General features: G+C 38.2%; 1 protein-coding gene across 4 annotated transcripts; it reads left to right on the forward strand.

Moving 5' to 3' along the window:
* The first annotated feature begins 269 nt into the window (after window positions 1-269).
* On the forward strand, window positions 270-23,056 carry LOC311085762 (uncharacterized protein). Of its 4 annotated transcripts, XR_014606931.1 has the most exons (8): window positions 4,536-4,882; window positions 5,492-5,827; window positions 6,319-6,465; window positions 6,979-7,191; window positions 8,443-8,562; window positions 8,705-8,733; window positions 21,565-22,057; window positions 22,655-23,056. XR_014606931.1 is itself a non-coding variant. In XM_084118386.1 (7 exons), exons 1-7 carry the CDS (start codon window positions 524-526, stop codon window positions 21,622-21,624), a joined length of 969 nt encoding a protein of 322 aa, XP_083974512.1. In that variant the 5' UTR covers window positions 270-523; the 3' UTR covers window positions 21,625-23,056. The 4 variants fall into 4 exon arrangements, 3 of the variants coding, with proteins under 3 accessions (XP_083974512.1, XP_083974513.1, XP_083974514.1); XM_084118386.1 differs by lacking the exon at window positions 4,536-4,882 and adding an exon at window positions 270-587 and having other exon boundaries at window positions 21,565-23,056; XM_084118387.1 differs by having other exon boundaries at window positions 21,565-23,056.
* Window positions 23,057-24,094: the final 1,038 nt, after the last annotated feature.

Below are 24,094 nucleotides of genomic sequence, written 5' to 3' on the forward strand. Positions count from 1 at the left end.
TCCTCCTCAGTAACATTAAAATAAATAATAAATAAATGCTTGACATCCCTTTTACCACAGCAGTATTGCTGCTCAATTTAAATTAAGCCACAAATTGGCATCATAACAATAATCTGTGAATATATATGCACTGCAAAGACACAATGTCAATAGCATAATTTATTTAATGTACTAACAGTTGTCATCAGATATTCAATTTCATTGAAACGAGTAACAAAATAATGTGGGCGTGGTCTGTGTCGTGAAATTAATACACATTAAAACTTCCCTTAAATGCGTCTGAAACATTCAGCGGAGCAGCGACAGAGTAAACAACAGTGTCCTAATATGATACAAACATTTACCAATAACGTGGAAAGCTTTTAAATCTGCTCAGTGAAAGATTCGCTGTGACGAATCTGTCACCGTTCAACATCTGCTGGAAATCCAGGTAAAACTATCTGCGTGCACGCGCGCGTCCCCAGTTAACATGATCCCCAGTTGATCCGTAACACCGGCAAAATACAAAACCTCGGTAGTCATCATGAAGCGGAATTATGATTCAGGAAGCCAGAAAAGAAAGAAGAGAAAGGTAAAACAAGATAGTGGTAAGCATGGGCGAGGCTAGCCCCTTTTTAGGGGTGCTTCAGCACCCCTAAAAAGGAGCTCAGCACCCCTAAAACTTGGAGTAAGAAATGTTGTTATTCTAAAAAAAAATATATATTTTTTTTTTGTCTTTGACAAGGTTAAATAATGTTCTTCATCTTCAATCCGCAGCAGCGCCAAGCAGAGCGCAGGTCAGAAACAGAGGCGCGCGTGTGTGTGTGTTTGTTCATCTGAGCCTCATTGGTCTTTCACTTCTCGTCAATGTCAGAATATTTGAGATGACCAATCAAATCAAAGTAGGCGGGCTTTATGTTCACAGAAGCTGCTGAGCGCGAATTTTAGCAGCACGACTGACGCTTCAGTTTACGGTCAAGTGCGAGTTAAGAAGATGTAAGTAGCTAAACTAAACATTTTATATTTGACAGTTTTTTAGGTCATAAATGTTAAACGAATGACAAAAATAATTAGAAAACTAATAAACCTTTGTCTAATTTCGCCATTTTGAGCTGAAAATAGGCCTATAACGTGTAATTATGTCATTGTGAGGGGACAAGAAACATTAACAAAGCCGTTTTCATAGGCACAAGATTAATAATGCATGTGTACATGTTGAGAATTAATATAATACAATTTGTAGCCTTCAGTAAATTAAAAAAGTTCAGCTTTAGAGGGGAAGAGACAGGGCAAGATCAGGAGACTGAGAGAAAAAGACAGAGTAATGGAGATGAGGAGAGAGCAGGTTTTAAATCTATTTCTTATCCTTTTTTGGCCTCAAACGTCTTGAAATGCACATATCAGAGAAATAAAAATGTTTAACCCCATAACAACCTCAAATTTATGACCTCTTTTGGCTCGTTTCCACTGAGCAGTACAGTACGGTACGGTACAGTACGGTACGGTTCGGGTCTGTTAACCATGATCTGGCTAGCGTTTCCACTGCCAACAGTACCCTTACTTGATAGGCGTGGTGTTTCGATCGACGTAATTTTCGCGCGAAGAAGAACATAGTAAACTACAATGGATGACATACAGCAGATCTTGTTCTTGCTCCTCGACATGTTTGTCACAAGAAGACAAGCGCCGACATTAGGCTTTTCTCAATATTAAGTACGCAAAGTTTGTACTTGCCATGTGCGACTCACTCCTACATGCACATGGTACAGCGCGTTCTTAAAAGCGTCACTCAGCTCGCTCTGCTACTCCGGTTATCTCTGTTACTCTGTATGTACAAATTTAAGCAACAATAAAACGAAATATGTTATAAAACACTACTCTGCCTCTTTTCGTTTTCATTTAAATAAATTAAACATTATAGGGACACAAATGTGGTTCATGCGCAACGCATATTGATTATTCACTGCACGTTATACGTTATTCTATTTATAACAAAACGATTTAAAACACAACCCTAACGTTACCTCTTTTCGTTTAAATAATAAAAAAAATTACACATTACAGGCAATATATGCATTTGTACAAATGTTGCAATAAACATCAGTGATAATCTTGTAATAAGAAAATGACAAGAAACCATATTTCTTTTTGTAAAATTTCAGTTTTATCAATAATAGCCAATATAAAAGTTTAAGTAAAAGGTACAAGAAGCTATACAATAAGAAATAAAGCAAACAATTCAGTCAAATGTCCAAATGCTGCGCTAGTCTAACATTACAACAGTAAAGTTAAATACAAATAGCCTATAATATGAAACTAAACTTAGCCCTCAGTCAAAACGATTGACAGGGAACGAATTATATATTCACGAGACCAAAGATCGCCCGTTAGGTCTGCACAAGACGAATTATATCTCATGTTTAACCACTACCGTCGGAGTCATCGGCGAACGTCAGAAGAACTAACTTAGCCGAGGAAAGGCTCATCCAGCCGGGAAACATGAGCGCCGAGCGCCCGCTGATCGCATGGATCTCACAACCGGGGAAAAACAAATCATCTTTATAAATAAACCACAGATTAGAGCTTTAAACAACTACATTCTCGCCTGAAAAACTCTTAAAATTACATTTCGTGACACAGTAACAGTATATTATATTAAACTGTATATAAAAAAATGGCGCTTCTTATGTTGTCATTCCCCTCGTAGCACGCGCAAGTGACGATTCTCTGTCAACCAATCAACGTCCTGCAGTGAGTCTAGCTCCACCTTTTAGTACCGTACCACTGTGCTAGGTACCCCAACGGAAGGGTACCCAAAAAGTGGTACGGTACGGTTCGGCTTTTTGGTACCATTCTCAACTTTTGGCAGTGGAAACGCAAATAAAAGGGTACCGACCCGTACCGTACCGTACCGTACCGCTCGGTGGAAACGCGCCATTTGATTATAAAGCCCTGTCAACGGCCATGTATTAGGCCTAGATCAATAATGAATGTGTACATATTGTGAATGAATTTAATAAACCTAGCTTTCCTGGTAGCTTTGTCTGAGAAAATGATTCATGAATCAACCTATCAGTTGACCCTATGTTTACTTTCTTCACTGACAGACAAAAATGAAAAGCCTATATCAGTCAAAGCTCAGCTTTAGGAGGGGAAAAGACAGAGCAAGAGAAAAACAAAGAGAAAAAGAGTGTGATGCTGATGAGGTGAGAAAAATAAACAGCTGCCCGCACATGGTTTTAAAGCTGTTGTTATTCAATTTTTTTGGCCTTCAAAACATCTTAAAATGCACATATGTAGATCAGAGAAATCAAAATTTTCTCGGGGGAGCATGCCCCCGAACCCCCCTAAATACCGCACATTCGGTACCTCAGTGATTATAAAACCCTGCCATATCCATGTTAATGGATGAATGAATGAAACTAGTTAATAATGCGCATTAGACCATAAACTAACTTTTTTTTTTTTAAATCATACCCTCATTGGGGGCTGAGCACCCCTAAAATGAAAATCCTAGAATCGCCCCTGGTGGTAAGTGATAAATTACACTGGATAAAATAGCTCTACTTGTCTTGTACACATGGTGTAATTTTGCAGCAGGTAGGCTAGCAAAAATATGTTTATGTTAGCTACCTGCCTGACGGCAAATGCTGCTTGTAACAAACAGTTAGTGCAACTTTTTTTTCGAACAGACGGAATATGGTTACATACTATAATATGTTTTTTAACGGGATAAGGAAGACGCAGATCTGTTCCAGAATCACTGTTTATCGAATTTAATGTCCATTTTGCTTGGGGTCCCCAAATCCCTTAAAACGGCCCTGCACTAACCTTCATCATTCACTGCATATTATAGGAAATGATGAGACAGACTGCTGCAGAATAACAGTTAGAATAACAGAAACAGAACATGTGATTTTACACTGTGAGGCAAAGCTATAAAAGAGCAAGAAATCAGCTTGTTGAAAAACTCCAAAGAGATATGGAAATCAATGCCATTACAGTTCACGATATATTTCAGAATGCACAGAAACATTAAGGGTCTATGATATTCTTCTAAAATATTAGATAATAATATTATGAGATCTACAGATTTGATCAGAAGGATATAGTTTTATTTTTCGTATTTTTTTCTTCTCATTTAATTATTCCTTTCGTTTATCGAGGCTTCACACTCCATCCCAATACGCTGATTTCACGCAGCCGTTATTCTGAAATCGAAAGCGAGGCTCCAGTGGGAAGAAAACCGGAAGTGTCGCCTTTAATCACAGGAGAGTCGTGAATGCGATGGCGTATTGTTGTGTTTAATGATGGTGTGTCAATTCTAAAAATGTACATACATTTCTTTCATACTTTAGACTATATACAGTGAAATTCATTTATAAATAAAATATTTTTTTTATATATAATTCAGAATGTAAAAAAAGAAGCAGGAATGAACTATATACATATCCTATATTGAATAGTAACATCCAATAGTATAAATCGCGGCAGCAGCTTTAGGTTGGTAATCCAAGGCATTGTTGTTTATCTTTACTTCCGGGGTTCTTCCCACCGGAGCCTCACTTTCGATTTCAAAATGGCGGCTGCGTGAAGTCAGCGTATAGGTGGCGGAAATGAACCTCGAGCTGGTTTGCCAACCGCCAAAGAAGAAGCAGAAGAACAATAACGACACGTGATTGTCATGTATTCATTCATTTTCAGTCTAAACGATAATTTTCCAAATGAAGCGCCGCCTTCCCGGAATGCTTTAAGGACGCGTCAAAGTCGCTTGACATAGGAATATAGTGGAGTGCTGCGCGACAGAAGTGTGATCAGTACCGTAAGTGGCTGGGACAACTGTGCATGTAAAACATGAACGCAAAATATTGCATTTGCACAGTGTTGTTTTTACTCGCACATGGTAAGACATTTTATGTTACAATCTCTGTTCTAGTCAACCATAAAAATGAATTTGGCAGAAGATTGTATCCATGGCTAGTTGGCTACGCAATTTATCCCACGTGCTCACTGCTGCTCCTAGAGCATTGTTCTCTTAGTAAAAGATTGCTCTCTTCTTGAAACTTGAAATCTTTTAAATCACTATAAATTTATCAATGTACATTGAGTGTAATTTTATCATTTTAAAGCAATATTTTCCGATTAATAGCACCAAATGTTTTAATGGATAATATTTATCTATAATTTTTGGGAAATGGTCTATATGAATCTATGAAAATTGGTTGTATGAATCCACAAATATATGTTTATGGAAAGCCGTTAATATCAGAATGTGAGTTTGAATGATGTACATTAAGATTGTCCGTGAGTCTCATGTATGTTTGTCTGATGAGTGAATGTGTAAATCAATGATGTTCTTCTGATGTTTGTTTGCATGTTACATTATGAATCCAGACATATTTCTCTATTCACAATCTTTATGATCTTGAGAAAAAAAAACCTTTTAACAGCCCTTTTTTGTGTGCTGTGTAGTTTTGTTTGGTTTATAATGAACTGTTAATTTCTTCTTCAGGTGCGTCTGGTGTTGGTGCAGATGAAGTGCCAGTGTCTGTGATGGAGGGAGATTCAGTCACTCTAAACACTGGTGTTCAAACAAACCAACAAGAAGACATTAAATGGTATTTTAAGGACACTCGTGTAGCTCAAATCACTGGAGATCTCAGTTTCATCTGTACAGATGTTCAGTGTAATGAAGGTACTGAGAGATTCAGAGACAGACTGAAGCTGGATCATCAGACTGGATCTCTGACCATCACAAACATCAGAAACACAGACTCTGGACTTTATATTCTAGAGATCATCAACAGTGGCAAGACCAGTGAAAACATTTTCAATATTTCTGTTCGTGGTGAGTCATTTAATGAATGTTTAAAAGCATTTAATTGAACAAAAAAGGTTATATGTGTTTAAATCACATCGTGTTTATTATAAGAGTGACATTCAGAGTTGCTTTTTCTCTTTACCTGCATTATTAAACAGAACAGAATGTTTTAAAACGAATATCTTTCAGTTGGTGATCCATTAGTTTTATCAGTTAGTTTTATTCTGGTGAAGAAGACGTTTTCTCATCATTTAATCCCAGATCATCCTTTCTTATGATCTATTTAAATGCATCTATTATTTCATAATTATTGGGTTTTAGTTCTCCAGGAAATATGTTTTTTATAGGACATTAGCACATCATTTATTGGTAAAATTTTGCTTTTTAGACTGAAAGTTGAGAAAACATATAATGTCATTTTTCATGTATTTTTTGTATTATAATCAATATTTCAGTTATATTGTTGTAGACTTTTCTCAGCAAATAGATCCTCCAACATCTGTTGGTTTGTGTTTCAGGTGTTTCTGCTGCTGAACGAGATGAAATTAAGTCAGTGAAGGAGGGAGAATCTGTTACTTTTGATCCTGGTGTAACAAAAAACCCAAATGCTTTGATGATGTGGTATTTTAATGACATTCTCATTGCTGACATCACTGGAAATCAGAGTAAGATCTTGTTGTGGCAAAAATATTCATTAACATCATCATCACTGCGTTAGAGACACTCTGAATCAAATGATCATTCAAAAAGTATTTTATTCTTGCAAGAAGGCCCAGTTTCCCACACAGAAGTCACAGTAGTACAGTCTGTGAAACAAGTGCGAAGCCGAGAGGGAGGGCAGAAGAGCCTTTATACTGCTTTCAAGGTCTTCTGCTTACAGGCCATTATCTAAACAAGGAGAGGTTTCTCTGCTAGTGACCTAATCCTGCTGAGTTTATTCTTACAAACTCACAAGTTCTAAATTGGACGACCTCTGACCATAGGGTTCTGCCTATCAATCTGCCTCCTCCTGACGTTTCACCTGTTACCCAGTATTAAGAGAAACACACACACATTAGTTAACAGTTGCCAGACCACGTACTGTCCAGCAAGGGTCATTTCAATGTTTTACTGAAAGTAAATGAAAATCAATACTGCAAATCAATGAAAATCTAAATTTTCCATTACAATCTGTACAGATGATCAGTGTGAAGAGAGATTCAGAGACAGACTGAAGCTGGATCATCAGACTGGATCTCTGACCATAACAAACACCAGAAACACAGACTCTGGAGAATATCAACTACGGATTATCACCAGCAATAAACTACTGATCAACAGCAGCAGATTCAGCATCAGAAGGAGCTTCAATGTGAATGTCAGCATTAAGAGTTTCGGTGTTAATGTCACTGGTGAGTATCATGTAGTCAGTAGTCAAGTTTTAGGAAACCGATTGAAATATTTACTGTAAATCAACCCTGTACATGTTCACTGGTGGCTGTTAGAAAAGTTGAGATTTGACTCAATATTAAAATATAACTGAGACCATTTCTATTGTCTTCTCGATACATTGAGTTTTGTTTACATTATGAATTTTGCAATTGTTAAGTATTGTTAATAAGAAAAATGCAAAATATTTGTCAGTTTTCCTGTAAACACACAGTTTCATGAAAAAAAAAATATCACCAGATGACGCCATTTATAAAGTGAATTACCATCACACTGATGACCAAATAAGACGGGTATAAATATCAGTCAAAAGTATGTTGTTAAAGGGATACTCCACTTTTTTCGGAAATAAGCTCATTTTACATCTCCCCCAGAGTTAAACAGTTGAGTTTTACCGTTTTAGAATCCATTCAGCCGAACTCCGGGTCTGACGGTACCACTTTTAGCATAGCTTAGCACAGATCATTGATTCTGATTAGTCCAGTAGCATTTCTTTCAAAATGACCAAAGAGTTTCAATATTTTTCCTATTTAAAACTTGACTCTTCTGTAGTTAAACCGTGTACTAAGATCGACGGAAAATGAAAAGTTGCGATTTTCTAAGCCTATATGGCTAGGAACTACTCTCATTCCGGCGTAATAATCAAGGAACTGTGTGGCTGTACCATGAGTGCAGCAGGCGTAATGATATGACGCAGCGCCTGAAAATAGTCCCCAGCTCGGTAACTTCTTCCAACGTGACCGGGACTAAGTTTGTCTAACCTATTAGACCTATTTTCAGGCGCTGCGTCATATCATTACGCCTGCTGCACTCATGGTACAGCCGCACAGTTCCTTGATTATTACGCCGGAATGAGAGTAGTTCCTAGTCATATAGGCTTAAAAAATCGCAACTTTTCATTTTCCGTCGATCTTAGTACACGGTTTAACTACAGAAGAGTCAAGTTTTAAATAGGAAAAATATTGAAACTCTTTGGTCATTTTGAAAGAAATGCTACTGGACTCATCAGAATCAATGATCTGTGCTAAGCTATGCTAAAAGTGGTACCGTCAGACCCGGAGTTCGGCTGAATGGATTCTAAAACGGTAAAACTCAACTGTTTAACTCTGGGGGAGATGTAAAATGAGCATATTTCCGAAAAAAGTGGAGTATCCCTTTAAAGTAGATTTTTAGTCAAGCTCTGGTAATAATGACTGTGTGTTTCGCTGTTCCAGATTCAGGTGTGTCTTCAGGAGCTGTAGCAGGAATATGTGCTGCTGTTCTGCTGGTCGTGGCTGCAGCTGCTGCTGTGATTTACTCTCGCCACAGGAAATCTACACAAGCAGGAAAATATGGCAAGTATTTTATACAGCTGATTTGACAGGATGGAGATATGAGATTTATTGAGCAAAAAAATCTTTAAAAATGTGTGTGTTTTTATTCAAATTAACCATAGTAATCTGAGTTAATCAAGTTTTCTTGTTATTGTTTATACAGGCGTCACGAGGCAGAACAATCCTGATGAGGTAAGATGTGCACCCCGTCTGTCTAAAAAATAAATAAAATAAAAACTGAATTTACAACAGATTCTGATTTGTGAGATCTGCAATTCTCACAAGTCTAAAGCTACGTTCACACTGTTAGTTCAAATCTGATTATTTTCAGATTAAAAAATTATCTAAATTATTGACTGTCCAGTATTGCAACTGTTCAGATCCGATTTGTGTGTCCTGTGGCGCTCTTTTGTTTTCCTGAATATATGCATTGCATTGGTAGGCATGCGCCAAAAACAACAACTATGGAAGAAAAATAATGTCAAATGTTTTTGAAATAAAAAGCCTGTTGAATTGCACTACTTGAAAAAAATAGGCATTACATTAACCATGCTTGCATTTTAATGCATTGTATTTTTATGGCTTGCTTTTTTATGGGCTGAAATTCAACATGGTTGAATATTTAAGCTGTGAATATTTCAATTAAAAACATTTCAAACACATTTTCATTATTAAAAATTCAGTAATCCATATTCACCTTTCATATTTCACTTCCAAAATATTCAAACTGTTTAAAAATACAACCTATAATATTCAACAGGCATTTTTCGGTCCATTTTATTTCGCTTTGCAAATTCGCTTCCACAAATTCAGTGGTTCAAGTTCAACAGTAAATTCAACATAGACATCCAGGAACTGCAGGAAAAGCAGTAGATTGCCGAGCATACTCTCCATCTGCTGTTAGTCAATCTCACCAGCAGGGGGTGCAAAAGCGTGTGTTGTTGACGAAGACCAGCAACAGTTAGAACAAGCCATTCATTCATAAAATGAAAATGATTATCTGTGTCAGTATATATGCGGAAAAGATGATAAAGACACAAAAGCTGTGCTTATGTTTCATTCAATAACTTCATTGTTACTTTCCCTGTGAAGCCTACATGTCATCAGCTTTCTCTACAATGAACGGGATTATAATCGGTTTCCCTCAATACCTCATACTCAAGGATTCCCCTTCCGTCGGGACAAAACGCTTAACGTAGCTTTATGGACTAATACAGTGATATAAAATACCAAACTCGCACCTTATTGGAGATGTAGGCAAGCAGATGGACTAAGAATATGAACTTAACGCGCAAAGTTTCATGCTGAGCGTTTCCCAGTGATATACTGGCACAAAATCAACACTTGATCAATTAATACTAACACTTTATTTTCTCTTCTCTCTCTCTCTCTCTCTCTCTCTCTCTCTCTCTCTATATATATATATATATATATTAGAGGTGGGCATAGATTCATTTTTTTAAATCTAGATTAATTTTGAAATTAATCTAGATTAATCTAGATTAAAATGGCTCATTTGAATTCTGCCGAAGGCATTCAGAATATGTGTGCTACCCAAATAATGACTATAAAAGTAAGTCTTTGAGAACGGGTTTCTCAAGCCAGGTGGCGCATTAGACCAGGGGCTCATCTCCTGTTTCCAAAATGCATCACAAACTGCTTGAGAAAGCTGTTCTACTCATAGACTGTAAAAGGTTACTACTGTACTGTTACCGTCCATAGGCAACATTAGGTAGGCCTATGTTATTATCAACTACTATAGGCTATCAATTAGGGATGGGCGATATGGCCTAAAATCTATATTGTGATATACATTGCAGCCTCTTGCGATAACGATATACAGTATATTATAATAAAACCATTTCAGAACAGATTACACAGACCCATGCTAAACAACTGCTAAATGTATTTTTTTTAAAGGGTGAATGTAGTTTTGAGAACATATATTGTGCAAAACTGTAAGTATACAACATAATTTTGCAGATAAATAAAATTTAAGTACACTAGCTGCAGAGACTTAAGTAGGCCTAATGTTTATTATGGCTTGGAGCTTATGAAACCCCAAATTTAAAATTAGAATATTGTCTAACTGATGTCTTTTCAGTTAAAAAGAAACACAACAACGATTCTTAAAATCGAGATTATGTGCTACACCACTAAGATATATTGGAATGGGAATAATACGCGCGCGCTGGTATTCAGTGATATCATGTTTCGTTTTGAATTTGAGGTGGTCGAACAGATTAGTCGTGTGTTAACTTACCGAACTGTTACCCCACACACTCTGTATTTAGTTTGCTGCTGCTCGTCTGACGGCTTAAACCCGAACCAAGTCCAAATAATGGATGTTGCACCGATCTTTTTCACCAGCATTCACTTTCAGCCGTGTTTACTTAAGATGACGACGAATATGCGTTGCAGCCGGGTTTACCTCGTGGCCGCGGGTAGATTGCGTCATCATAGCTTGTGTAGTATCAGAGCCCGTCTACGGAGAGCCTGTCCACTCCCTATTAAGCCCTATTGTACCGAATTTTGGTTGTAGTACCACCAGAGTTCCACTGGGGGCGCTCGCCATGAGTGCAAAATGAATGGGAGTCAATGGGGCTAGACGGCTAAATTTGTCTCTTTCACCCGATTGCCGTTGAGAAATCTCAGATGTGATTGTAGATTTTGCAAGTTCAACATGGGTTTTAGGTCGAAAGTTGAATGAACGAGTACTTATGTCGTTTTGATTTCTTACAGGTTGAGTTGTTGTTGCCCATAACACGCTAGCATTCTGCTAATGACGTCAGCATTCTGACGTCATTGACATTTTGAAAGACTTTTTTAAAGCAAATAAGTGACTCTAAAAAATCTAACACCCAGCAATGTGTAATTTCTTTGCATCTCCTTTCGAATACAACATTCAAATTACTAGACAAAAAATTATATCCTGAGAAAAGTGGATTTTGAGGGGTATACCGCCATTGACCTCCATTCATTCTGCACTCGTCCTGTGAGCGCCCTCATATGGAATCAGAGTGGAACTGCAACCAGTTCAGAAGCCGGAAGTGTAGTGAGAGTGAAACTTCTTGCCATATTAGACATTCTCTGGTAGTATAGAGCCATCTCCCAACCCAACTTGGAGAATAGATTAACGGCGATATTTTTTTTATCGCGCGATAAGAGTCTCGCGTTAACGCAGCACGTTAGCGCCGATAACGGCCCACCACTAATATATATATATATATAGATAGATAGTGTTGTCACGATACTAGAATTTCTAACTTCGATACGATACCTTGAAAAATATCGATATTCGATACCATTTTCGATTCCACGGAGAAAAAAAACTGCCACAATATTACGTTTTTAATTTTTTTTTTTTTAAAGCTAAATATAGCAAGTCTAGAACATGACAATGAGGTATATTTTACATGAACAAAAATGTCCTGAGGTAGTGCACTTGTTCAAAAGCATAAATGCTGGTTAATACATTAACGTTATTTGATAAACAGATTTAAACGCAAACGTGCGTGCATCACACGTGAAAACAATGCTCACTGGATGGACATCAAGTCAAGTCACCTTTATTTATATAGTGCTTTTAATAATACAGATTGTGTCAAAGCACTTAACAGTATCAAATTGGAGGATAGAGTGTCAGTAATGTATAATAATAAGATTAAACATTCAATTTTCAGTTAAAGGCTGTAGCGTTTATACGCCCACGTATAAATATTATTAATTATTGTTCATAACGGAATATGACCAATAATTAATATTTTAATTATTTTTAATTATTTTCAGAATTTACTGTAGCAGAATCAATAGTATGATCATTTCATCAGTTCATCCAATGAACAGAAAGCATAAACAAGTATTAACTCTAGGAAATATAATATCTTCCTGGCCAAGAAAGAATTAATCCCCAGCTAACAATAAATTACGAAGTAAATTAAGGGTAAAAGCATAGGTAACTTAAATCGAAGTTCAAGACAATAAATCTGATAAGCACACACGAGTAATCTCTTTTAAATACAAACAATACTTTATTGATTATATAGGCTACTAACACATAAAGCTAATATCTAACACAAACACACGCACACACACACACACATTCATACGCGTTGCAGAAAGGGATAGAGTGAGGAAAGAGTGGGTTTAAGAGTGAAAGGATGAAATCTCACGATTCCATATACACTTAGACATGACCTGAACGAACCATCAATCATTAATTTAACCCTTCTATCGTTTCTTAAGACTGGTTATTACCCTTATCAAAACACCAGTTTCAGCTTAGAAGTCTGGAGGTAGTCTACTTGCGTATTTGCCTTTGGGGATTCCCTTTTTGTTGCGTGAAAGGGGTTTTCCCGGTCCGTTCGGTCTCCTCGTGCCTGATGTCTGGATCACGTGGTCAGTCACGTGGTGTGCTGGCGGAATGAAAGTCTTTGTTTGAAGCTGGCTTTGCAGAAGAAACGTGGCTCGAAATCTTGTCGCAAAACTTAACTTAGAACCGACACTCACAACGGAAAAGAAATGAAACTAAGAAAAGAAAGGAAATTGAGAGTAGATGATGATGGCTTGAATGAAGCTGTTTAACCCATGTTCTTCAGATCTTGATTTGGGTTATTTCGTTTGCGCGTTTACATGGTTCCTATAGAGAGAGAGAGAGCGGTTCGAGAGAGAGAGCTGCGAGAGCAGCGAGAGAGAGAGATTTGTTTTTGGGTCTAAGGTTTTAAACTAAAAGTTTGTCCAACCTCCAGGATGAGTTCTGACCAATTAGACACTGCCTTTGTTTGCAAAGTCATAAATCATGCGCTATCTGGGATCTCCTTACTAGCAGAGAGAACAGAGGCTACAGTTTAGACATGATTTCTAATTAAAAGATCAAAACATATTACACCGATATCATTCAAGCCATCTTGCTAGTTGTGTTCGTAAGATAGCATTGATATGAAACAGTACACACTTTCATTCATTCACTCCTTCTAATAGTTAATATAATAACTATTACCTGAATTAAATGGGATCAAAACATATTATCTTATTAAAATATGCATATAAGTGGTGGAAACAACCCAGGATTAGGTAGTTGCATGATTGTTTGATCATGAGTCCATTGAAAATTGTTCTTGAATGATTTTATGTATAGTTATTGATAAGAATCAGTTCTCTGGTGAAGAGACAGAACTCTGTTTGTTCAGAGGTCTTAAGGAGGAGGTGTTCAGGAATGTTGTCGGGGGTTTCAGTAACATCTGCTGGTGTCGATTCTTCTTTTAAAAACCTTAAATTGACAAGCTTTTCCGTTAGTTGGGTCATTAGAAGGGTCTTTTGTAGACTCTCTGGCACCGGGATGGGTGACTTATGGCTCTGGTCTTGGTGATTTGACTCTGGAATGTGCGGACACTGTCTTTATCTTAACCAGTCCGTAGTAGGCCACAAAGCTAGCCATTGACCAGTTATGTGTTAGTGCCGGGGGCTCCTTCAATTAGTCAGACCGGTGGTGATCATGAGACGTTCTGAACAAATCTTCCCCCCTCAGTCATCGAGAAGTAGAGAATTTGAATTAATATTCAAAAAGAAGATTAGTTGGTGGTTGCTTTCTACCCATTGTCTCTACAAGGCATTTCATTATTGAATTCAGAGATGTCATTGTCTAGCTCAGTTTAGTTTAATTAGTATCTGTGTAATCAAATGATAATCGCTAATGAAGGCAAATTGCAGAATTAAATAATTTTTTGAATAAAGTTAAATAAGCACAAGTTAATTTACATTTGACCACAGTTAAAATATTTACTTGTCTAAGATTCCTCAGTCAGATTATATTAACTTTAAGAATTACGGTGAAAAAACGAGACAACACACACTCATATCAACAACAATACTAGGCCATCTTATCTGGTTAATGTTCCAGAAATGTTAAAATGAGAAGAGTTACCAACCTCTCGAAATCATTTATATAGATCCGGGTGTCGGTCTTTCAGGTGCTTTGCTATATTAGCCCCGATCACACCTAACGCGTTTTTCAGGTTCGAAAACGCGGTCACACAGAACGAGCAGTGCGCTGCGTTGCTAGGCAACCACTGAAACAGCTGTCCTGTCAGTCAAGTAAACGTCAAATCAGCCTTTTATTAACTTTATTTAGTTTCTGTTAACATTGTGGTAGTTGCAGTTCGTGAAGTCGTTAAGCTCCTGGTAACCCGCGAGAGCACCACAAGTTTATCCTCCATCATCGCACTCTCCAGGCGTTCAAGCAACTGTAGCTTTCATCACTAAAACGGAAGGCTCGCCTCTCCATTCAATCGATTGGTGTTTTTTCCGCTCTGAGTTGCTTTTTTTTTTCAACTTCAAAAACGCGAGGCGCAGCAGGCACATAAACAGCGCGCAGAACGCTCGCTGCCATAGGAAACCAATTGAAAATAGGCGCCTCTCACTGCAAAAAAAGGCATCAGGTGTGATCGGCCCCATTCACTTCACTTTTGCTATTTAAAGGGATAGTTCACTTTGAAATAAAATTTTGGTATGTTTTAGCTTACCTCAAGGGCATCCAAGATGTAGGTGTCTTTTTTTTCTGCAGTAGTTTCAATTTTGATATTTTTAGGTCAAACCGTTCTTGTCTGTCAGTCATATAATGCAGGTCTATGGTCACTGTCTCAAAGAGCATGCACAGAGTCCAAATTAAAACAATTCCCCGTCGTCCAAATTAAACAATTACCCATCGTAAGTACACATTGATGGCCTAAGACACGAAACGAGCGGTTTGTGTGAGAAAATGAACAGTATTTATATCGTTTTTACCTCTTGAACACAGCCACGTCCAAGTGAACTGAGGGCGCGCGCGCATCCTGCTGTGTGATATGTGCGCAGACTGGTGCATAGATATATACACTAGATGTCGCCTTGGCTACGGTTTCTTTCCAATGAACTGCAGTAGCCAAGGCGACATCTAGTGTATATATCTATGCACCAGTCTGCGCACAAGTCACACAGCGAATGAGACGAGTGCGCGTGTGGTGTTTGTCAACGCGCCTTTGGAGAGAAGTGAAAGTGACAGCTCGGCTAGTATCGGTGTATCGATACTTCGAGAAATTACTATTGGTACCGTTCAGATATTTCAGTATCGATATTTATCGAAATATCGATATTTTTGACAACACTAATATGTTAATATATATATATATATATATATATATATATATATATATATACAATGAGGAAAATAAGTATTTGAACACCCTGCTATTTTGCAAGTTCTCCCACTTAGAAATCATGGAGGGGTCTGAAATTGTCATCGTAGGTGCATGTCCACTGTGAGAGACATAATCTAAAAAAAAACTATTTGTATGATACAGCTGCAAATAAGTATTTGAACACCTGAGAAAATCAATGTTAATATTTGGTACAGTAGCCTTTGTTTGCAATTACAGAGGTCAAACGTTTCCTGTAGTTTTTCACCAGGTTTGCACACACTGCAGGAGAGATTTTGGCCCACTCCTCCACACAGATCTTCTCTAGATCAGTCAGGTTTCTGGGCTGTCGATGAGAAACACAGAGTTTGAGCTCCCTCCAAAGATTCTCTATTGGGTTTAGGTCTGGAGACTGGCTTGGCCACACCAGAACCTTGATATGCTTCTTACAGAGCCACTCCTTGGTTATCCTGGCTGTGTGCTTCGGGTCATTGTCATGTTGGAAGACCCAGCCTCGACCCATCTTCAATGCTCTAACTGAGGGAAGGAGGTTGTTCCCCAAAATCTCGCAATACATGGCCCCGGTCATCCTCTCCTTAATACAGTGCAGTCACCCTGTCCCATGTGCAAAAAACACCCCCAAAGCATGATGCTACCACCCCCATGCTTCACAGTAGGGATGGTGTTCTTGGGATGGTACTCATCATTCTTCTTCCTCCAAACACGTTTAGTGGAATTATGACCAAAAAGTTCTATTTTGGTCTCATCTGACCACATTACTTTCTCCCATGACTCCTCTGGATCATCCAAATGGTCATTGGCAAACTTAAGACGGGCCTTGACATGTGCTGGTTTAAGCAGGGGAACCTTCCGTGCCATGCATGATTTCAAACCATGACGTCTTAAGGCCAATTTATACTTCTGCGTCGAGTGTACGCCGTAGTGTACGTCGTAGGCTACGCACGTAGGCGACGCCGTCGTGAGCATCTTCTGCGAATGTCTGTGTTGCTCTGCAGTTATACCGCCGAAACGCTAGTTGGCGCGGGTGGGTTTTAATGTTCCAGTTCCACTGTGTTTACATTCCTCGCGGCTATTTTGAGTTTAGGTTTCTACGAGCAATGGCGACTGAAGGAGTCATACAGATGGCTGTATTTCCGCACTTCAAGCAATCTCTCGGTCACTTGGTCTATTTCCATGGCTCTTCACTGATCTTCGGAATTTAAAAATGGCGGGCGGGCGGTGCAGAGTGCAGAAGATCATTCCGGAAATGCGTAGGAGGAAACGCGATGCTATCCAGCCGACCAATCACAGATCTTGCGGTCCGCGTCGCCGCGACGCGTAGTTACATTTTTGAGGAGGTGCGCGTCAGGGTACGGCGAAGGGTACGACGTATGGTACACGTCAATGCGTATGCTACGCCGTACCTTCTACGCGCACCCGACGCAGAAGTATAAATTGGCCTTTAGTGTATTACCAACAGTAACCTTGGAAACGGTGGTCCCAGCTCTTTTCAGGTCATTGACCAGCTCCTCCCGTATAGTTCTGGGCTGATTTCTCACCTTTCTTAGGATCATTGAGACCCCACGAGGTGAGATCTTGCATGGAGCCCCAGTCCGAGGGAGATTGACAGTCATGTTTAGCTTCTTCCATTTTCTAATGATTGCTCCAACAGTGGACCTTTTTTCACCAAGCTGCTTGGCAATTTCCCCGTAGCCCTTTCCAGCCTTGTGGAGGTGTACAATTTTGTCTCTAGTGTCTTTGGACAGCTCTTTGGTCTTGGCCATGTTAGTAGTTGGATTCTTACTGATTGTATGGGGTGGACAGGTGTCTTTATGCAGCTAACGACCTCAAACAGGTGCATCTAATTTAGGATAATAAATGGAGTGGAGGTGGACATTTTAAAGGCAGACTAACAGGTCTTTGAGGGTCAGAATTCTAGCTGATAGACAGGTGTTCAAATACTTATTTGCAGCTGTATCATACAAATAAATAGTTAAAAAATCATATATTGTGATTTCTGGATTTTTATTTTTTTAGATTATGTCTCTCACAGTGGACATGCACCTACGATGACAATTTCAGACCCCTCCATGATTTCCAAGTGGGAGAACTTGCAAAATAGCAGGGTGTTCAAATACTTATTTTCCTCACTGTATATACAGTATATATATATGTATAGTAGGCTATAGTAAGCTATGCCTACGTGTATTGCATTAGTTTAAACTGGGAAGAGTCATAGCACTTGCATATTGTTGTCCTCCTATTGTTAGTTGAACTGTAAATCGCTTTGGATAAAAGCGTCTGCTAAATGACTAAATGTAGCCTAATAAATGTAAAATTGGCTTGACATTGGACATTCGCACATTTAGGGACCGTCTCCAAAGTTGCATACAACATTATACACGTTTCTAACTTCAATAAAAAACTTTAATTTATTTGAATCAAAAATCCAAAGGGTGCGCAGTATGCCTGACACTACATGAACACTTTACAGTTGGTTTTATGACTGTAAGTCGTTCTATTCAAATGCTATTGAAGTTAGAAACATGTATACCAATGTCGTATAGGCTACACTTTAGAGACGGTCCCTAAATGTGCGAATGTCCAACGTCAAGCCAACTTTATGCCAGTCTATCACTGGGAAACGCTCAGCATTAAACTTTGCGCGTTATTCTGAGTCCATCTAGAGCCGGACTTGCGTTTGGTTTTTAATATCACTGTATTAGTTATATTAGCTGAGTTTTGTATGTCCAGCAAGGGAATCCTTAAAGGGGTGGTTCGGGATTTTTGACATCGGACCTCATTTTTAAGTCAGCCTGGTTGTTATTCATCAGTGGAGACATTTTTTTTTTTTAAATGATCCAGTCCTTATATTTGGATAGTTAGCCGATGCTAGGCTAGCGCGAATCAATGGTAGATGTGTTAGCCAGCCATTAAAAACCGTTTTACCCACTCCACAGTGCACCAAACGCAAATCAATTATTACACTAGACTATCGATGTATATGTCCGTTGAGAGAATAATGTTAGAAATCAAACTTACCTTTCATCACATTGCATTAGTTATAATTTGTTCCCTGTAATCATAAGCCTTGTCTACAGCAGCAGCGGAGTGATATTGATTACCTAGGCAACCGAGTGAGCCGGTACACACATGACGCAAGTGCGCTTCTGTTCTGTTTACTTTTTGCCGCATTACTAACCGGAGCAAAGTAAAATTCCGCAGCTGCTGAGAAACTAGTTCCTTTGGGATCATTGAGATGAAAGGTAAGTTTGATTTCTAACATTATTCTCTCAACGGACATATACATCGATAGTCTAGTGTTATAATTGATTTGCGTTTGGTGCACTGTGGAGTGGGTAAAACGGTTTTTAATGGCTGGCTAACACATATACCATTGACTCGCTCTAGCCTAGCATCGGCTAACTATCCAAATATAAGTACTGGATAATTAAAAAAAAAAAATGTCTCCACTGATGAATAACAACCAGGCTGACTTAAAAATGAGGTCCGATGTCAAAAATCCCGAACCACCCCTTTAATTATTGAGGGAAACCCTAATAGCCTGCATGCAGCACATCACCACAGTATAAAGTTAAGGCAACTAAACAACCAAGAGAAATATGTCAACCTCAAAAATGTAACAATGGATCTGTATATCCGCATCGGGGAATAACATTATAATCTCGTTCACGGTAGAGAAAGATGCATGTAGGCTACACAGGAAAAGTAACCGTGAAGACATATTTAACATAAAACAGCCGTCATGATAATCACAAATACACTTACATTGCTGTAAATGACTTTTAGGAATGAATGGCTTGTTCTAATTGTTGCTGGTCTTCGTCAACAACACGCGCTTTTGCACCCCCTGCTGGTGAGATTGACTAACAGCAGATGGAGAGTATACTCGGTAATCTTCTGCTTTTCCTGCAGTTCCTGGATGTCTATGTTGAATTTAGTGTCGAATTTGAACCACTGAATTTGTGTAAGCGAATTTGCAAAGCGAAATAAAATGGACCGTAAAATGCCTGTTGAATATTATAGGTTGTATTTTTAAACAGTTTGAATATTTTGGAAGTGAAATATGAAAGGTGAATATGGATTATTGAATTTTTAATAATGAAAAGGTGTTTGAAATGTTTTTAATTGAAATATTCACAGCTTAAACCATGTTGAATTTCAGCCCATAAAAATGCAAGCCCTAAAAATACAATGCATTAAAATGCAAGCATGGTTAATGCAATGCCTATTTTTTTCAAGTAGTGCAATTCAACAGGCTTTTTATTTCAAAAACATTTGACATTATTTTTCTTCCATAAACAACAGCAACATAGAAGGATTGCAATACAGATAGACGCAGTAGTCCAGCGCAGTGGCTACATATTGTCAGTGGTAAATACTGTCTATCTGTCGCGCTGGGCTACAGCATCTTCTACGGTAGTGGCAGAATTTTTTTATTTATTCCGAACAGAATTTATTCCGTGCTGTCGTCTCCATCGGTTTTAGAGCATAGCTGTGTGTAAAATCACATTCTATGTAAGTAGGAACTACATTTGAATTCAAACTTACTTTGCGACCATTCCGGACAGACTGCATCCGCCATGTTGTCATTGTCATGTGACCTACCAGTGTCTTTTATGTCCCTTCACCTCAATTCCCAAACCCGTCCCTGTGGCCTCATAGTAAAGTGGGATAGTAAAGGGTCCATCGTATGCACACTTCAGAATCTCACCGGAAGTAGTAGTTCATCCGGGTACTTTACGCCTACTGTTTTTCGAATACTATGAATTCGGACATACTGCTTTGTTGGCGTACTGTTTTTCACATACTATATAGTAGAGAAGTATTTGATTGCAGACGCAGTGCATGTCTCCGTTTATATTGTAATTTTCTGTTCGTTCGGAATTTTGCAACAACACAAGTTTGTTTCAGCAGTGACTTCCAGCATGTTTTTTAAAACAATGTCTGACGTTCACGTTTTACGTGGCGTGCAAAAGTGACAAACCACGTAACATCTGATCAGAGCGGTCAGACTGAAACAGATTTCCAGAAATGTGGTTTGATTAGGATTTCAGATTGTCAGTCCAAATCTTATTTTTGCGCTCATCCGATTAAAATGTGACTTTATCACACCACGTAAAATGTAAACGTCAGACGTTGTTTTAGGAAACTTTCTGCTGCTGCCTCAGAAGACACAGTAGTCCAGCACAGTGGATAAACATTGTCATGTAAATACGACAATGTCTCTATTGCAAACCACAGTGTGAATGTTGCCCATGTCGGCCAAAATGGATTTGTAAAAATCCTATTTCATGTGATTATTATTTTTTTGCCTTTCACACTTGATAAATATGATCGGATTCGGATATGCACAAAAATCTGATTTGGACTGACAGTCTGAATGAGGCTTTAAGGGATAGTTAACCCAATTATGAAAATTACTCACCCTCAAGTTGTTCCAAACCTGTGTGAATTTCTTCTTTTGAACAAAAGAATATATTAGAGAATGTTGGTAACCACACAATTGACTGTAGCCTTTGACTTCCACTGTATTTTGTTCCTACTATGGAAGACCGTGGCTGCTGTCTGGTTACCAACATTCTTCAAATATCTTTTGTGTTCAACAGAAGAAAGAAACTAACGCAGGTTTGGAACAACTTGAGGGTGAGTAAATGATGACAGAATTTTTATATTTGGGTGAACTATCTAAGTGTTCTTGAATTCAGAAATCATTGCATAGAAACACCAATAATTTAGTTTTACTTTAGAATAAAGAGCATTCAGCAAACCTCTGAGGAAAAAACAAAACATTTGTTTTAACCTTCTGTAAATGTGTGTTTTCTTACAGAGGAATGGTGTGGAAGACTCAATTCCCTTATCAAAAAAGTTTTCCACTGATCCCTGCTGATCTCGGGACATCAATAGGATTTCCAGTTTGTAATAGTGGATTATAAGAGCTACTAAAGGAATCCCAACCGGAACAGTGCATGATTATCTCTATTTATCTCTATAACTCTCTATTTACCAGTAGCAGCAGCATTTGTTCTACAAGATATAATAACGCACTGATCTATTTTGATCAGATTCATAATCATTAATTTTGCAAGATGCAATAGCTCTTCGGAGATCATGTGTGCAAATGCCACAACAAGGCAACTGTCAGTTAAACAACACACAAGTCTTAAATTAAGTCTGTGCTACAGATACTGTAAAAAGACTGTTAATGCTACATCTTTACCATTTTAGTATTGACATCTTGACAGTGCCAGTATGTCGGAGAAACATACGGAGAGCATCAGCTTTCTTTTCTGCTCTGACAGACGCAAGACCAGCCGAACACTGTGAGTGTGTGTTAGAAATCAGGAATGCTGAGAGAACATTGTGCTTGTTATGTTTTTTCATCTTCAAACCAAAATTAAGTCTTCTGCAGACAAAGGTTAAATCTCGTCTGGCTAGAGCTCTTCCCATAATGTTTAGGCATTCGCTCATTAGACGGAGAGCAGTTGGTCTTTTGTGGCTGTTTGAACATATTCAACCACATGAGCAACACTACTAAAGCAATCCGGTCAAATGTGTTTTTCAACTACCTCTGGAAGTGGTCCAAAGTGTACAAGCTCATCATTTTTTAGACCCCGTTTACTCCTGTATTTAGCATTGTCCACTTGTGATCTGATTGAACAACATTTTAATACCAGGTGTACACGGGGCCTAAAGTGGTGTTTTCAACAGTGAAGGGGTGGGGTCAGAATCCCTTGTCTCTTCAATATATCTATATATCCTTTTTAGTTTTTACGTTATTCCTATAACAAGTTCTAATCAAGTTATATAATCATTACTGTATTCAATAAGTGATTCACATATAGTTTTAATCATATTGTTGTCAGCATTTCTACCAGTTTCTTTCTAAGTGCATTATGGTGTCTGTGACTAATCTTTAGTGCCCTGAACGAGGACCTTGAGAACAGACTCTTTGTATTGGGAAACCAGCTAATAGGGCATGCCTGAAGAAGACCCTCATCAGATGACTCTATGTCTGTTTTCTGCTGAACAAGTTAAGGTTACAGGGGTCAACCTCTACGTGACTTACGTGATCTGGTTCACAGAATTGTACATCTTTCATGTGTATTTCTCTAAAGAATAAAGTGAACATTATCTGTACTTCTTTCTGAGGAGGGAAGGTTTTATCAGTATGTTTTGGGTAGTCTGTCCTGATAATAATGAGCTCAGGCCCTCTACAACCTTGGAAGAACAGCTATTCCCTTCTGCTTTTGTGTATGCGCTGAATGCTCTGTACAGGTCTCGTGATATGTAGCAGTAAATATAATACTTATTTGATTGAACCTCACGACTCCTGGTCTTCTTTCATCATATCTGGTCCTGGGTCTTACAGCTGTTACCCCCCTAACAACAGGAATCCTTGAGAAATGAAACATTTCCCTGTCCTGTTTTGGGTTTTGTTTTGTTTGTTTGGAGTGTCAAAGCAAAGAAAACACATTAAAGCTTTGTGGTTGTGGTTGAAGGTTCAAGTCCAGCAAGGGCTGCTGCATAAGCTTTTCACATTTTATAAATGTGTGTTTATTGATAAAACATGAATATTACAATATTCATGTTAATAATAAATATGTTCACTTTACTAAATGCCTTCACTGTTGAAATGTGCAAAAATAAATGGTTCTTGTAAGAGCCATAAGTCACATTTCTTAGATGTGGAATAAATAATTCTGTGCATTAAGCAATCAGTAAATATTTAGGAGTAAATCATTGTATATGTGTCCAGTCCATTATCAGTCCAGTCTCTACCACCACATTCCAGGAACATGAACAGGAAATAATCAAAAAAAGTATGTTTGACCCCAGTTTTATACATTATCTGTTTGTTAGGGTTAAGTAAAGTTCTAATGGTTCATTTGTATTTTAGTTTGGTTTTGTTCTGTTCCTGTTTCCCCATGTTCCCTGCTATGTTAGCTATCTTTTGCTGATTTGAGTTTCACACCTGTTTGCCGTTTCATTGATTACTAAATGTGTATTTAAGGCTATTTATCCAGATACATTTGAAAACAGTGTTTTCATTTCAAAACACTCACACTAACATTTTCATGCATTTTCCAAAAGTTTGTCATTCACACTGAAATAATAAACTCTAAAATCACCTGACTGCGCATGCGTGAAACCTCATAAAAGCTCACTGAGATGATACAGATGGAACATACAGGCAAAGTTCTCATGCTATTCTTCTGATAGTTTGATTTTATTTAGCAAAATATCTCACCATTCACTGATGTGTCCAGGTCAATCTTAGTCACCATTATATGCCGCATTATTTTGCCATATCAGCATTTGTGAGTACAGTTTCTGCCATCTTTGCAGGACTGTGATAT

This window comes from Abramis brama (assembly GCF_963993115.1).
Source record: "Abramis brama genome assembly, chromosome: 6".
NCBI classification, from domain to species: domain Eukaryota; kingdom Metazoa; phylum Chordata; class Actinopteri; order Cypriniformes; family Leuciscidae; genus Abramis; species Abramis brama.